The sequence below is a fragment of the Dromiciops gliroides genome, chromosome X, assembly GCF_019393635.1.
Source record: "Dromiciops gliroides isolate mDroGli1 chromosome X, mDroGli1.pri, whole genome shotgun sequence".
In the NCBI taxonomy this organism is placed as follows: Eukaryota; Metazoa; Chordata; class Mammalia; order Microbiotheria; family Microbiotheriidae; genus Dromiciops; species Dromiciops gliroides.
Genome location: NC_057867.1, coordinates 41,409,966 through 41,426,791, shown reverse-complemented (window position 1 = coordinate 41,426,791; position 16,826 = coordinate 41,409,966). Strand labels below are relative to the sequence as shown.

Below are 16,826 nucleotides of genomic sequence, written 5' to 3'. Positions count from 1 at the left end.
AAGTGTCTGAGGCCGGATTTGAACTCAGGTCCTCCTGAATCCAGGGCCAGTGCTCTATCCACTGTGCCATCTAGCTGCCCCAAGGGAAATATTTATAAAATAACCTAACACCCCATGGCAGAAAGGCTTTTCTCTCAATATTAAATAATATAAAATTAAATATGTAAAATATGAGTATCTACTACCTGAACCTTAAAATCTGTTTTCTGCTATCAAAATATAATCAATGAACACCTTGTCTATGACTGGAGAAAAATAGAAATGCCATTGATCTAGCCTATTGTAACAAACTATACAGTGCTCTAAGGAGACACTGATCAAAAAATATCCAATGGAAAAATTGGCACAATAAATTGGCTTTTCCAACACAATGTAGTTTGAGAGATAAAAAACCACTTTACTGTATGAGTACAACATTCCATCCAAAGTCACAGAGAAATGCTATGAGTTGTCATTGCTCTCCTCCATTATCAGAAATAACAGTAACCCCATTTTAAAGAGAAGAGGTATACTGAGAGTAAATGAATTATACAGACTCTCAAGTAAGTAGCAAGGAGGGCAGTGCCCACTCTTCGCTGCTTTGTGCCTTTTAAAGAACTATATTATACTTCATTTTTCTTGTCAACAATCATTTATCAGGTGCTAGCTGCCAAATCCTGGACAGATGTAATTAATAAGGCAAACTCTATAAGTAGGTTTCATCTAAAAAGTACAGATTAATTCATTTTCTAGTTAGTGATAGAGGGAAATATTGTATAGTATGGAGAGAGTGGGGGCAGGATGCTAGATCTAGGTTAAACTCCTGGTCTGACATTTATTGGCTGTGATCCAGAACAAGTCACTTCACCTATTTGAGCCTCAATTCCCTCTCATCTGTAAAATAAGTTAAGAATATTTAGAGGAGGGGCAGCTAGGTGGCACAGTGGATAGAGCACCGGCCCTGGAGTCAGGAAGACCTGAGTTCAAATCTGGCCTCAGACACTTAACGCTTACTAGCTGTGTGACCCTAGGCAAGTCACTCAACCCCAATTGCCTCACCCCCCCCACCAAAAAAAATTCAGAGCAAACCATCTCCATAATTAAAATTCAGGATATTAACTACAGAACCAACAAGTCAAGAAATCTATATAAACTAACACTTCACGAAACCCATATAGGCAGTAGTAAGCTGTACATAGTATGAAGTGACTTGTGGACTAAAAAACATGTTCCATTCTGGTTACTGGAGAAGTCAGTTAAAAGAAAGTAATATTAAAAGTACCATTCCAACTTTGTGATTCAACAGATCAAAAGTGAAATGCACCTTTTAAAAAAGTAATGTTTTCATACTGAGGCTACAAATGTCTTCATAATAAGAATGGAATGAAGGATTGATACTTAACCTTCAGGTAATTTTCGTTTTCCTGTTGCTGGCTTTGTTTTTTTATTCCTCACAGTTGATCCCCGACTGCTAATTCCACTGATGACTGACATGGTGTCATCATCACCTCCAGCTAATAAAGAATTCCTATAAGACATCAAAGGAAGCCACACATCTTCTCTTCGGAGTGACATCTGAAAGGTCATGAACTTTTCTAGATAAACATACCTTAAAGAAAAGTAATAATAATAATGGTTACAAATGTTTTTATATTCAAATAAAATACATATACTGATCCCATAATTCCAGTGGCTTAGAAAAAGTAGAAATGGAGGGAGCATGCTAAAGTGGTTGGCACCACACATTTTACTTTTCAAATGTAAAATCTTCATTATAAAATTCTTTCCATAGTCATGTGTCCCTTCAAAAAGTTTTCATCAAGACTACTTATACTGCTGTATTAAAACACACACAGCCAAACTATGTGAATTCACCAAATACATAATCCTTTTCAAATTTGTCCTTCCCTCCCATCCCACCCCACTCCCAAAAACCTTCCAGGGAATGTTAACCATTTAGTTTCTTCAATATTTTGTTATACAAGCCATAATTATTACTCTTGGTTTAAAAATTCAAAGATCAGATTAAAGTGTTTTGGTTCAATTTAGGGTGCATAAAATACAGCCTATCATGTCCAGAATCTTACATTACCAAGGAAAAATCACTTGCAAGTTCTCTTTCATATATACAGCAGAAGGGAGCTAAAAGTCATTACTTGAGACTTTAATATGACAATATATTATGTTTGATTCTCAGATCAATATCATGCTCTCTTTCAGGTGAAAGAAAGGGTAAGTCAAAGAAGATACTGCACTTCAATCCAGGCTGTCTACAAAGTCTCTCTAAATTAGAGTATGTAACTGACTTAGTCCTTTCTTCCTCCAAACCACAGGTAAAGAAAAACCAGTTTAGTGCATTTTTGGAGAATATATCCAAATTTTAAAAGAGACAAGACTTTCAAGGATTAAATTTACTTGATGCTATCACAAGACATCATATGAAACTAAACTAGAAGCTCTCTGAAGACCTCCTTCAATATTTTAAACAGGGATACTAAGCAAGTAAACATTAAAGTTTTGTTTAAAAACATCAACAATATTCTAATGGATAAAATTGTTCCCAAATACAGTTCCAACAGTTACAAGCATTCCTATGTTTACTGTTATTAGAACATATTATGCCTTAGTACAATCCTGGAATTCAATGCAAAGAGGAAGCAGAAAATGCATTAATGTTGCTTTTGGATTCCCCAAATTCAATGTTTTAATTGGAGGATGGATATTAAATACTTACACGGTTCGTTTATCTTGTCGGAGAAGTTTAGAAGAAAATTCACTCAAAATATCAAGAAATGCCAAATTTAAAGGTGGATGACTTTCACCTTGTGGATTAGGTTCCTTAAATGCAAATTCTATCCCATCCCTAGAAAGAAAAGGACATAATGAATATTTGAAAGATATCATTCAAATGTGATTTTATAGAATGGAAGAAACGTATCTGGATAATTTTCCCCTAACAAGATGACAGAATCAATTTATGTTTGTGTCTATAGATTCAGATATTAAAAAAAGAAGTGGATGAAAGAAGGGTAACAAGTGAGAAAGAGCAATTATATTATATTATGGCCAACAGGCCATAATAATTCTATCTTTCCTAAAAGCAATACAGATATGGTTTAATTATACAGTACTTCTGGGATGTTCTTAGCCCCTCACCCAGAAAGGAACTAAAGCCTCCCAGGTACTAAGCAATTGAATATTCTACATCAGGAGAGTATCACAGCATGGCCCACAAGGAAGCCTCTAGAGGCTGTAAGGGGATAGATTTAAGGACGGATATGGACAAGAACTGCACCAGAAAAGTCAAGTGTACATGGTAAGGTTGCAATATACACTTGTGTCAAGAGTAGTCACACCAATGAAATCACAAATCCAAAGGAAAATAAAGCAATTCAGTAGGCTGTAAAAATGTACTCTTAATGACCAAACCATTTACTAAAGTTTCGGGAGAGAAGGAACAAAATGGCAAATCAGCAAGTAACAAAATGAACAAGAAGTTCAACAACAGTGTAACTGGACCTCCCCACCCGCCCCGCAAGCCTGGAGTGATACCTGGGAGTACCATAATACTTCAATTAAGAAAAAGGATGTACTCCAATGACAGACACACCACCAGTAACTTTATTAAGATAATGAGAAGTACAATATAGTCTAAGAAGGTAGGAGAGGAAAAGAGGCCCAGGTTTACTGTAGGAAAAAATACAAAACGTATGGATCTGGGAACTCAGGAGCAAAAGTAGGGAAAGAATTCAGATTAGGAAAGGTGTCTTGACTTACAGCTGGAAATGGAAGGTCTGAAGGTAAGAGAGGCTGCCTGACAATGAATGCAAGCTCACGGTTTGGGGATTGGTAACTGCGGGGCACTCTTACCAAACAAAGACTATCACCTGACCTGCTTTGTGGTTTCTAAAATTCTTTTAATTGGAGGGGCGGGCAAGAGTGTGGGCAAAGTCTTTCATTCCATACAGGTAAAAGTACAGGTAAATAAAGATAAAGCAAAAGTATATCTAGGTTAGATAAAGCACTGAGAATTGCTTAGACAATACAACTGACATGACATGATGTGCTATTTTACTAAGGCAAAAGGGGAAAAGAAATATGGACCAGACATAAGGGGGCAAATTACCACGGGATGAAAAATGGTTATAAGAAAGTAGAGGCTACTGAGGATATAAAAGAAATTTCCCACACTACCCAACATTACCACTCTTTACCTTCAACTAAGAAGAAATAGACACCGTACAAAGAGATTTGTTATTGTGCCTGGATGTATGTGTGGATGCCTATTGATTTATGAAGATTTGGTGTGTGGTTTCTCTTTGTAAAGGAGCTTCATTTCCGGATTCACTAGTTTAAGGTATCACTAGACATATTTGTAAAAAATCCTTAGAATGGAGGATTTACGTCAGAAGACAAGTCCATATGCTAGGGTAGTATCTATCAGCCCAACAATTTTCTCAATTCTGAAAAGTATTCAAATCCTAATTTTAAAAAAGAAAAACCACCTGCAATATGGAGAGCACAGAATAGTGGAGAGAGCACATAATCTGAAGCCAAGGAGCCAGGATTCTTGTCCCAGCTATACCACTTACTACCTCCATGACACTGGACAAGTCACCTTCCCATCTCTAAGCATAAAATAAGGGTGATACTTGAACGCCCTACCTACCTCACAGGTTTGTCATGAGGAGCAAACAAGAATATGTACGCTTATAAACCTTAAGGTTATATTAATTAATGTCAGCCATTATGATTAGTTGAATTCAAGTAAAATATTGGGAAATTACTTGTGTAACATGGCGATGGCTTCTCTTGTTTTCAACTGATCAAGTCCAAAAGTTAAAGCAAAACGTCGGGCAAGTTCTTTAATACCACTGAATGTTGGTGATGATCTGTCAAAATTATACCCATTTTCTTGTATCATTTCGTTGAACAGCTGTTTGGAATCAAAGAAAACATTTGGGATTTTTTTGGGTTGCTAATATTAATAAGTAGTATAAACACTTCTATACCTAATCTGTAATAAATATTTAATATCGTACAAATTAATAAAGAAGCACTTTAAGCTGGCGTCAGTTATCCTCTTTAGATCTTTTTAGTTAAGCCAAGGCAAAACTATTTCCTGGTGGTTTCAACACAATTATGAACCTAATGAATACGAATATAAAAAAGATGAAACAAAGCCGAGCACATTAATTATACCCATAGCTATCAAACAAGAAGGGGTTATTGCTGTTCTGAATTTTTTTCTTTATCTATATGAGAGGCAAACAGGCATGTGATTTATTTAGAAAAAAAAAAACGTTTCTTGGTTTGAATATTAAACAATGTTTTTGAAAGAATCAATAATTAAATACTTAAAATTATTCATCCTTACCTGCTGTAAACTGAGAATAAGGGTCTTTGCACATTGGATTTTGTCTATCTGCCTTGTTTTACTCATTGTCTCTTTTATAATATCTCCATAATCGTTGTAATACTAGAAAAGAAATTTGCATGTATTTAGTGAACTTTACATCATAAAGAAACACGTGTGATTGGTAGGTAGACAGACAGTAAAGGATAGTGGAAAGAAATCTGGGGTGGGAATCAGAAGAACTCTATTCTCATGCTGGCTTTGCCACTAATTAGTTCTGTGGTTTTGGGAAAGCCACAAATTCCCAGCCTCAGAATCCTCATCTACTAAACGGGAACAAACAAGGCCCTGTCCACCTAGAAAGGTTTCTTATAAACAATAAATAAGACATGCATGGAAGCACTTTATAATCCAAGGTCAGTTGATAGTCTGTGTTTAATTTAAATGTTATTGTTTATCAACCTGGAATCTAGAAAAGGCACAAAAAGGACACATTTGTAAATCCTGTTCAATGTGAAGAAACACTATCTGGTGAAAAAGAAAATTCTGATCAATAGAAAGGTATACTCGATGGGAGAACAGAAATAATCTAGGTTTTATTACAGCCTAAAGTACCTCATAACACTATCCAATTCCCTTTGCATTGATTCCATACTTACAATGTAACTATCTAAATTGGTAATTTGGTTTCCCAGCTAGCTTGGGGTGCCCTGGGTATTGAGAATTAGTATTCTGGTTGCAATGTATCTCCCACAGTAAATTAATAAATTGGCATTCTGGTTTATAAATCCCTCTTGTGAATTTGGTTAGCATAAATTATTCCCCTAGTACCTGATCACCCCTGGGTAATAAGATAAAAATGAGTTTCTGGGACTGCAAGACTGCATACCAGCCTCCAAAATACTGACAATAAGCTCTACAGATCTTACAAAATAAAAACCCAAATTGCTTCAAAGCAAAACAAAACAAAAAACCCAGTGCCAAATATCTTTTCCATGAAATGCTATCATTTCTTTACTAAGTACCACATGCAAGTCAGTTCTAGCACAATAATGAGGCTGGGCCAGGCAGAGAAAGGATCAAAGTAGGCTTCGTGAACAAAGAGTTACATTCTCCAAATCTGAAAAATATTCTGTTGCAAATAGTCATATTTACCTTCATATATTGCTTGAAAATATCCGCAGCTGTATTCATTTCCACCACAGTATATACAATTAGTTTACAAAAAGCTGCAAGTAAATTCCTCCGCTTGTGCAGTGCTTCGATTTTACTAGCTTCATCATCCTGCTGTCCATCTGCAAAAAGTCCTAAAGATTAAACTATGAAGGGTTTTTTGGGCTACTTATTCAACACTATGATTTTAGCTAACACTGAAAAACATCTGTTCAAAAAAAGAGAGAGGGATTTAAGAAAACCCTTTGAATACAAATTTTTCACAAATCTGCTGGAAAAGGGAGAGTGAATTTTCCCTAAGAGTTAAGGTCAAACCCTCTACTCAAAACTCCTCCACTCAAGTGCTTGTACGATGGATATGAGCCAAGTCTCTCAGGCTGTGCTGGCAGAGCCTGGTAGGTCCCCCAATAAGCTGGAAAACCTTTAAGAATGGTCCCCAAAAGACGAGGCTCATTTGCAGGTGAGGCCACAGCATACCAGCTTTAAATCACCAATTCCTAAAATAAAGGGGGGCTGCAGTCTGTTCTTGTGGAACTGAAAACAATGGATAGGTATCTACCCTTTGAGAGCATTTTTTTCTTTTTAACTTTTTTGAATTTTATACATATCTTACAAATTGTAGGTAACATAATTTAGTCTTCTGATGATTCAAGATCACCATTATAGATACCAATTATTGTATTATGCTGAAATACAATGATTAGGACTGTAGTGAAATATTTAAGGTGATTTGTTCCCATGCAAAAAATCATCAGAGACTGCTTGCTTTTTTTTTTTTTGAGTCCCTATCTGATTTCTGTAGATTTTTCGTTTTCTCCCATGCTGTTAAATTGCCTTCTCACTGATAGCAGCATGCCTAAGGAACAGCACTTGCTTCTCCTTACTTCCTTTTTCTAATGAGACTCTTAATCTGCTATGGGATGGAAAAAATATAATTAAGCTTGTTTGAATGGTAGGTACCTAAGCTAAGAGATCAAAAACTATAAGGAGGCCCACAATGAGTCAAGTATATAGAACTGCACTGAAATGTATGAGATAAACTAGATGACCTCAGAGATCCCTTACCACCAATATGGTGATTCTGAGATTTGAACTTCTTGACATCTGAGTAAGATGATCTCTGAGGTCCTTTCTAACTCTCAAAATCCATAGTAATGGATGTTACTCTAAACATCTTTATATAATACATAAAACATGTTTATATAATATGTTTAATAGTCATGTTTGGGGGAAAATTATAAATTGTGTTTGTTATGTGGTGGAAAATCTGTAATCTACACTTTGAAAAATCTTAGCAGTCCTATATCTTTAGATTCCAGCTTACAATAATTTCTAGGTATGTATGTTTATAAACTTGCTGGTGCTAACTTTTGTTTTAAAGTAGAGCCTAACATCAAAACTGTAAGAAATCATCATGTTACCTTTACTTGAAAAAGGCTCTAAGAGAAAATCAAATTATCTATGAAATCTCAGTTATATACAGAAAAATTTGGCATAATTTTTCCCCAGAACTTTTTATATTATCCTGGCTATTCTGTAGAATAGTTCAGAAACCAATTCAGAAAATTACTTTGAAATCTATTTATAATATCAAGAGGTATATTTTAAAAGAGGTCTAGAAAAAGTTATTTTTCAGAAATAATGATGCATAGTACTATGTTATTTTATTTGAATTACTTTAATGAATCTTTAAGCACCTAGATAAGTAAGAGGCCCTAATGAAAAATCAGAGCATTTGAACAATATGTATTCTTGGTTGTTAAATATTTTCCCAACAAAAATGTAAAACTCTTCAGTAAGTATCCCTTTTACCTGAACTTATATCATGAACATTACCTGCACTATTGTTATCATCATCCTGGTCAATGAAGACATGATCCAGAATAAAGCTGAGCAATTCGGACTGCAATGAAGAATCAGGAGTGTAAACTAGTGGCTCTAACATGTCCCGTCCTCCTGACATAATCTGATGGCTGGAGATCATCAACACATCACACAAAATAGTGAAGGCCTGAATAAAGAAATTCAAAATTTTATAAATCAATATTTCTAATTAAATTTCTACTCCCCAACACAAAATTCCCAAAACACCATGACAGTTACTTGGAAATTTTTTCTGAGATATTGAAAAGAATATTATCTACATGAGGTTGTTTTTAGGCATGTCTAAAATCTGAACAATTTAAAGAACTGACAACTGACTGGAAAATGACTGGAAAAGTTAGGCTTTCCAATTTCAAATACTTCCGTTTCTCAATTTCAATCAGCATTTATTAAGGGCTTATGCTTCAGGCACTAATTTAAGTGCTGGACATACAAAGACAGACAAAAAACAGGCCCTGCCCTCAAGGAGCTCACAGTCAAAGGGGAGAGATGCCATGAAAACAACTATGTGTACAAGCTATAGAGATAATGAGTGAAGATACAGGCAAGACATTAGCATATAATATTCAAGCACAATCTTGCATAACATATTACAACTGCCACTTGGTAAAAAATATCATTAAGACCATTATCAATTACTGGCTAAGAAAGTTTAGGGAGGTGGTGATCACAATCAACGGGCAAGCTGAATAGGGTATAGAACTTTAGGGTAAATGGGAAAGGGGAGATTGAGTTACTGACCCTACCTCTCCAGCATTTCAGAGGAGAAGCAGCGAGAACAGATAAAGTTACATGATGGAGAGGCATCTAACAAGATAGTATTGAGGATTTAGAGATCTTCCCTGCATGTAGAGGCCAGAAAATTGTAGCCAGAATGCAGTGTGAGTCAAATGTAACTCTTAAGTCACCAGATCAATAGGTTTCCAGGTCATATGGAATGACATAAGAAATCATATGACCTACCCATGGGGAATGTTTTCATTACAGGAAAACAATAAGCAGGAAGACAGTCATATTGTGTATGAAGGGGACAAAGTTTGGGTTGACTAGTTCTTGCACTTGAATAGTCTATTCAAATAGAAAGGATCCAAATTCATTTTACAATTTCAGAGACCTACTTTTCAGAAATTATGATGCTAGAAAGAAAAATCCAAGTCACTCTTCCCTTTATTTTAAAAAGAAAAAGCTTCAAAATTGCATATTTTAAGTAGGAGAAAATTCTGATGCTATATTACATATTCTTCCTAGAATATGAACCTTGACATCAGAAAAAAAAATTAAAGCACAGTACTTCAAAGTATTTTGTAATTATTTGCATTTGACTTAAGACTTTGTGTCTTAATGAGAGAAAATTAACTTATTTTGGCAATGTTTCCACTTTATCATTAAATGTCAGCATGCCAGTTAAAAGAAATAAGCAGTCTCCCAGTCAGTTACAGGCTCCCCAGAAAAAGCTCTTGGAAAGACAAGACGACAACATTTTGGTTGTTTGGATCCTACAAAAATGATGTGAGAAGGCTGGATAATGAGAAATGGCCAAAATATTTCTATTAGAAGGTAAGAGAGGAGCCAACAACCTAGTTAAAAAAAGCTCATAGAAACCCCATCAAAAGCTATAAACACCACAACACTTTCTTCCTCTCTATTCAAAGTGACATTTAGGATTCAAGGAGGGGGAATCATCACAAGTCTAATTGTAACCAAGAATCACAATGGATTTTATCAAACTCTGGGACAAGTTCCAAAGCCTAGATGGCTGAAGGAAAAGAAGAGATAGTAATGTTTTGTTTTTAACTTCCTGCCTGGTCTCAGTGTAGAAAATTGTTTTGTTCTTGCAGTGCTTTTGAACAGTCAACAGGATCCTCAAAGGAGCAGTTATATCAAACCCTTAATGGTGTTTTCAATAAAGATCATGATTGTCACTTTTTTAAGAATAGCATATTTCCAAAGTATGTGCACTATTTTAACTATCCCTTATATATATAGGGAATACTTGGCAAAAGCTATCTCAAGGAGGAGGTCCTCACTGTCACAGCTTGGGAATACCCGTCCCATTTTCTATACTGTCCCAAGGGTGACTGACCATCTTCCAACTCTAAGGTGTCCAATCTCCTCTTACTTCAAAATTGTATGTACCCAAAGTCTTTTCCCATAGGGTGGGGAGGATTGGGGGATGTGGGAAAGGCAGTCCAAGATTTTATTAAAGAGGGTAAGGAACAGGGATCTACAGCAGGGCTAAGAACTAGGTCATTCTAGTAGAACTCTTGTTTCAGGACCAAAATAATCACTATAAATGTATGTGAACTTTGGGAATTCCAATATGATATAAGAAGTAATAATGTGTTCCTAGGTCAGGTACAACTCTCAACAAATTTCCTCATAAAACGACTGTGACATGTAATGGTTAAGAGTTGAATGAGTATACCATAATTCAAGTACATGGTTTATATGATCGTAAGCTTTCAAAGCCCCCCCCCAAAATTGCTTGCCAACAAACAAACAACAAACTTGCCAACAGTTTCTATGCTGTGAAATGCATGTTAGCTAGACTCTTAAAGAAGGGCTTCACAAAGAAGGTGAGCTGATAAGAGCAAATTCAATACAATTGCATCCTTAATTATATCATATTCAAGTCTAATAATATGGGTAATTATTGAGTAACTGAGTAATCCGAGGCATTATAAAATAAGATTTATTATAAAATTATACTCCGTTTTCTAATTCCCTATCAAACAATATGGCATCTTAAATAGCTATCCAAATGTTATCATTTGTTACTAAATGAACAAAACTAACCTGTTCTTTAACAGCAGTATTCACATTGGTCAGGTAATGCTGACAAATCTGACAGAACACCCTCATTTGTTTCTTTAAACGAAGTAAATCCTCCTGCAAAATAATTTATGACAATTGAAAATTAAAGGTATATATTTTGAAACCTAGTTTCTCAAAAATCATTCTCAGACATTTTACATATTCTACATTTTCACATATTATGATATAGAAGAGAAAAAATTCAAGCACCATACGATCAAAATGCTAAGAAATGCCAATTAACCAAAGATTAACTAACAAATATTCAATTGCAAAGACAACTGCCTACTCTTGCTCTATCACTCATCATTATAAAATGTATTATGACCTTAGATTTTTCTGGATAGTATTCTCTCTCTAGTACTTCAGAATTCTGAGGTATGGAAAGGCTTCTAAGATTGTATATGGCAACATACCCAGTGCAAATTAGGACTGACTATTAATGAGTAGTAGCAATGTGATTTCCTCTGTATTAATCCCTTTTTTCTTAAAGCAATGTTGATGAATTAATGTAGGTTCCAAGGTTTTCATTGTGCGAAAAACTTAATTTATGCAACAAAAGTTGACTTTAAAAATCAAAACTATGAAGACCAAGGTTTACTCTCATTTATTGGTAAACTCAGTGGTGTTCTTAAAGGTCAATCCCAGCATAAAATGAGAGTATTTAAAAAACATCTAGTCCATTATCTTCATTTTAAAAAGGATCCTGAGTCCCAGTAGTTTTTCTTTGAATTTTTGAGTAACATATGCTGAAATGTGCTTTGTCTTTCAACTGCTCTCAATATGCGTTATTGAAATGATATTGGCACCTATGTTAAATAACCAAATATGATTTATAAGTTTAAAATAAGAAAAAATTGTGTCTGGACACAAATTTCAATAATCATATTAAAAAAGATTTCAAGTTGACTAGTGATAAAAAGACGTATTTCAGTTAGGCAAGTGTGCACAGCAATTAGAGTGAAATAAGACATTCAAATAATTAATAATCCTTTTGCAACAGATCTCTATACTATCTGAATCATATATGGCTAGTAACACATACCTTGGTGGAGCTGCTTTCTGTAATTTTTGCTAGCTGCCAAAGGATTACATAGTGAGTACACTGCAATGCATGAATAACAATCTATAAAAATAAACAACAAAAAGTTAGGAATTAAAAGTCAAATGTTTCTAGAATCCAACTCACACACTCAACTTTTAAATACAAACCTGCTCAGGCATGTCTCCATTTTCAATACCAGTTTTCAGTAATTTGTAATTACAACCAAACAAATCCCATCTAGATAGATCGTGGGTACTGGAAGAAATTGTGAAAAATCATTAGTTTAGAACATCATTGTTAATGAAATATTTACTGTTAAATTAATTGCAATAAGCACCCCCCCAAAAAAAACAAGAAACACATCCAAATAAAAAATAAATCCCTCAAAGCAATTTTTAAAAGTCTGATTTGCTTGTGGCATTTTGAAATCGTTTTTCAATTCAAAATTTAAATATTAGTATATTTAAGGATGCTAAATTATTATAAGTTACTTCAACCTTGGGAAATCTCTCAAAGAATAACCTAGCTAAATCCACAATGTGAAATAAATGAGTTTACTGATCTGATCGGGTCTGAAGAATTTTAAGGGACCTTTTTACTAGCACTTCAGATACAACATAAAACCTACACTATCTTGAACAGGAAATCATCCAACCAATGAAAAGTAATCATTAATAACATTAATAACGTCTTGTACCTACCTAACCAAAGCAGCCTGTTCCCTTCTGAGAAAGTAATAATCCTTACAAAACTCCTCCTTAAAAGTGAATATAAATCTGCTTCACTGAAGCTTCCACCCACTTGTGCTAAACTCTGGGGCCCATTAAAATAAAGCATAAAAGGTAACACTTACTTGTGAAAAGCAGTGATCCTTTTTAATGTAGACAGGACCTGATATGCATCATCCTCATCAGGTTCTTCCCCCTATTAATATCAGTTGCACAGCGTTAGACACTACAGGCAAAATATGAGATGGGCAACAGCAACAGAACTAAAATTTTCATTCCTGTTTGAAGGCCAGCAACCATTTTAGAGACACTGAAAATAGGATATAACAACTTTTCTATCACAGACACATTAAAGTTAAAGGATGAGTGGGGAGAGAAATAAACTGATGAATATTCTGTTTTTTCCAATGTTAATGAAAAACAGAAAGGGGGAAGTGAGTAGGAAGGAAATCAGGCTCATGAAGTAGTTAAATTGGAGCACCTAAGAGAGGAACAATAAAGAAAAATACTGTTGCAAAAAGTACTGAATGTATATCACAACAAACTCTTGAGGAAATACGGGCTAAATTCATGTTAAAGGAAAAAAGGTATTAAATAAAAACAGTCAAAAGTAGGAGGCGAGAAGTCCTGGGTCAAATACCTGTTAACTATGTGGCAAGTCCAGTCAAACTCAGCTGTCTCAAATTAAAAGGCAAGACTATTGTATTTGTAGTGTACTATTGTATTGTATCGTATTGTATTGTACTATTGTACGATAAGTACTGCCCTACAGGATTGAATTTGCAAACTGTAAAGAAATGTACTTTAGCTATCATCATTAAGATATTATTAGTTATTAATATCATTAAGATGATATTATTAAGATATTAAGATGAGGAGACTAAGACTTAAGAAACTCCAAATCCAGTTGCCTCTTATAGAAAAATTAAACAAAAATTTTCCAGGTGTAGTCTTAAAAAAAAAAAAATCAGCAATAACCCATCAATCAGGAAAATGCTAATCAATTTATATTCTATTAATATAATGGATCATACTCTAAGAAATGATCATGGGGACAATTTGAGAACAATCTGGAAGTTTTATGAACTGATACAGTGTCAAGTGAGTAGAACCAGTAGAAAAAAGTATATGATAAACAATAATTTAAAAAACACATTGAAAGACTTAGGAACTTTGATCAATGGAATGTTCAACCTCCTCACATAGGTAATGGAGTCAGAGTACTGGTTAAGAGAAACTATTTTTTGGCCACAAACAACAGAATTGGTTTTGCTTGATTAGTCTTGCTTTAAGAAGGGTTTTGTTTTTCTTTGGAAGAGGGGATGTTTCTCTGATTCATTTATCATGTGTTTGTCATTTTAAATCATACATTCCTGTCTAGCTAATAAAGAAGCAGAAGTTACCTTCAACAATTCCTCTAAAACTCTGATATTATAATTGAAAAATCAGATTTCTCCTACATACAAAAATTACTGAGTTTAAGAATTAAAATATGGTGATTTCAATTAAGAATTCCATACTAGTGCACCAATATATTTTAATTACTTGAAAACTATAAACACACTGTATCATATAAGAATATAATTCAAACAGATAATCTATAAAACATGAAAACTGAACATTACATGGGTCATTTAATTTAAAAGGGGGGTTATATAATTATTGTAGTAAAGACAAAGGAGGCAAAACAGCAAGACAAGTAATTTGAAGTGGAAATATGGCTTTTTCAACAGTGCAAATAATTTCTATAGATAAAATAGTAACAAGCAACAAAAATGACAATATGTACCTGTAGTTTGAAAAGTGCTCTGCATAAAACCCATCAGAGCCTAACAATTGCCTGAAGTAGCTACTATAGGAATTAGTAATACCATCCTGTAAATGAAGAAACTGAGGCTTCCAGAGGATAAGTGATGACCATGCTTGGTTTGAACATAGGTCTTGCTGAGGACAAGTTCTACCCACCAAATCATACTACCTCATATAAATAGACATATCCAAGATAATAAACAAGTCACAGAATTGGCCCAAGAGCTCAGTGGCCATCTAGTCCAAACTGCAACTCAAACTGTATACAAATAACATTTTCCTCTAAAATATGCCTCATTTTACATATGAAGAAGCCAAGGCAAAGGAAGAGAAAGAGTTGACCACAGTCAAAAAATTAAATATGGTGGGATTTGAACAACTCCAAGGCAGGATTTTATTCTAAGGGAATCCTGCTGAAAAAATATACCAAGAGGTATACTAAAATATACTAAAACTATAGTGATGAAAGAACCAGAAATAAACTGGGTGCTCAATGACAGGGTAATGCCTTAAAAAATATGCTAGGTTAATGGAATATTGCTGTGCCAAGTTACTGTGGAGTACTATTAAGTCTCCTTGCTGTTTCTAGAGTAACATTTTGCATGTCCATGTAATAAATAAATACCTTTTCCAACTTACTACAGCTTTCAACAGCCTTTAGCCTGATACTGTGATAGCAACAGAACAGAGTCCCTAAAGAAATATTTTGTTCCCTTTTAAACTAGCTGACCTCCAGGCCTGAAAATTTCACCCTCCACCTCTTGACTTCTTGGTTTCTGTCCTAAAATCTTACCGGCAAGAAGCCTTTCCCAGCCCTCAATGCTAGTGCTTGCCAAGTTATCCTACATGCCTTGATTATACATATTTGTCTGCATGTTCTCTCCCCAGTATACTGTGAGCTCCTTGAGAGCAGGAACGGTATTAGCCTGAAATATGGTAGGTGCTTGCTAAGGGTTTGGTGACTTGACCAAACAAATGCCTATCTCCAATCCTATATTACCTCACATAAAGCTGAGATGATTATGTAAAATGCTTTGAAAACCTTAAGTTGCTATACAATTCTCATCATCACCCCATCCATCTGGATCAGTACTATGAACTATTCTTTGATCTTCTTTCCCCCATTTTGTTAGCCTTAGGCTTAGCTTCCTTCTTCAGCTTCAGGTCATTCATAATCTAATAAACTGTGCGAAGCTATTCCAAGCACGTTTATCAACAACCTGTCAACTAATACTTCTATTTTAGCCTATCTTTCCATAGTTTCAGATAAAATCATTATAAACTTCTCAATTATGACTAAGTAGTATGGAAAGTGTCCAAAATGAAAGTCTGACCACAATTCTACTGAACACGTAATCATAACCTAAATTAATGGAACAATGAGGATGTTGTCCCATGGGCAAAAAGGACATACCTCTTGCAGAAAATCTTCAAGAAGTCGATTAAACTTATCTGCCAATTCATCTATCAATTGACTTCTTGCAATATCTACTCTGTTAAATATGGTGAACTCTTCATTACAGAGTGCATGATATGTTTTAGAACAAGCTTCCAAAACATCGGTATCTGTGTGCTTCTCTACAATATCCCGGATTTGTCGTAATAAGGCATCCAAATGCTGCAAAAAAGTCAATTAACATTTGTCAGTAAAACCAAGGTATCTACAACAAAGCATCTACTATAGTAAGAAAAAGATGCAATACTAATGAAAATCAATCAAGCTCATAGTTTGAGAGTTATTAGCCACTCTACACTGACCCACTCTTGTAGCTAATAGCGTAGATTCATACCAAGGCTGTACAAGGAAATAGAGAACCAAAATAGTTCAAACAAAGAACAAACCCATGTGTAACTTCATGAGCATTTTTTCCTAAGTAAATAAGCTAATATATAAAACTATGAAATAGTAGTCCCTTTGTGAATAGAAGTTAGAAAACCAATTTAAGGTAGGAAAAAACACTTAAAGTGTGTTTCCTTTATGTCATATAAACAATACAGAATTTATGATTAACATAAACACTGAAAAATATTTAAAGTG

The 16,826-nt window shown here is 34.6% G+C and overlaps 1 protein-coding gene across 6 annotated transcripts in view; it reads right to left on the bottom strand.

Annotated features, from left to right (window-relative positions):
* The window catches only part of STAG2 (stromal antigen 2), a 120,114-nt gene that overhangs the window by 20,222 nt on the left and 83,066 nt on the right, over nt 1-16,826 (bottom strand). For all 6 annotated transcript variants that reach the window (XM_043973784.1, XM_043973781.1, XM_043973780.1 and 3 more), the window contains 11 exons: nt 16,203-16,406; nt 13,105-13,175; nt 12,419-12,506; nt 12,252-12,332; nt 11,189-11,281; nt 8,345-8,519; nt 6,491-6,630; nt 5,357-5,458; nt 4,767-4,915; nt 2,714-2,842; nt 1,383-1,588 (listed from right to left, as the gene is read on the bottom strand). In XM_043973784.1, the coding sequence (XP_043829719.1) occupies nt 1,383-1,588; nt 2,714-2,842; nt 4,767-4,915; nt 5,357-5,458; nt 6,491-6,630; nt 8,345-8,519; nt 11,189-11,281; nt 12,252-12,332; nt 12,419-12,506; nt 13,105-13,175; nt 16,203-16,406 (1,438 nt within the window). The remainder of the gene's footprint in view (nt 1-1,382; nt 1,589-2,713; nt 2,843-4,766; nt 4,916-5,356; nt 5,459-6,490; nt 6,631-8,344; nt 8,520-11,188; nt 11,282-12,251; nt 12,333-12,418; nt 12,507-13,104; nt 13,176-16,202; nt 16,407-16,826) is intronic.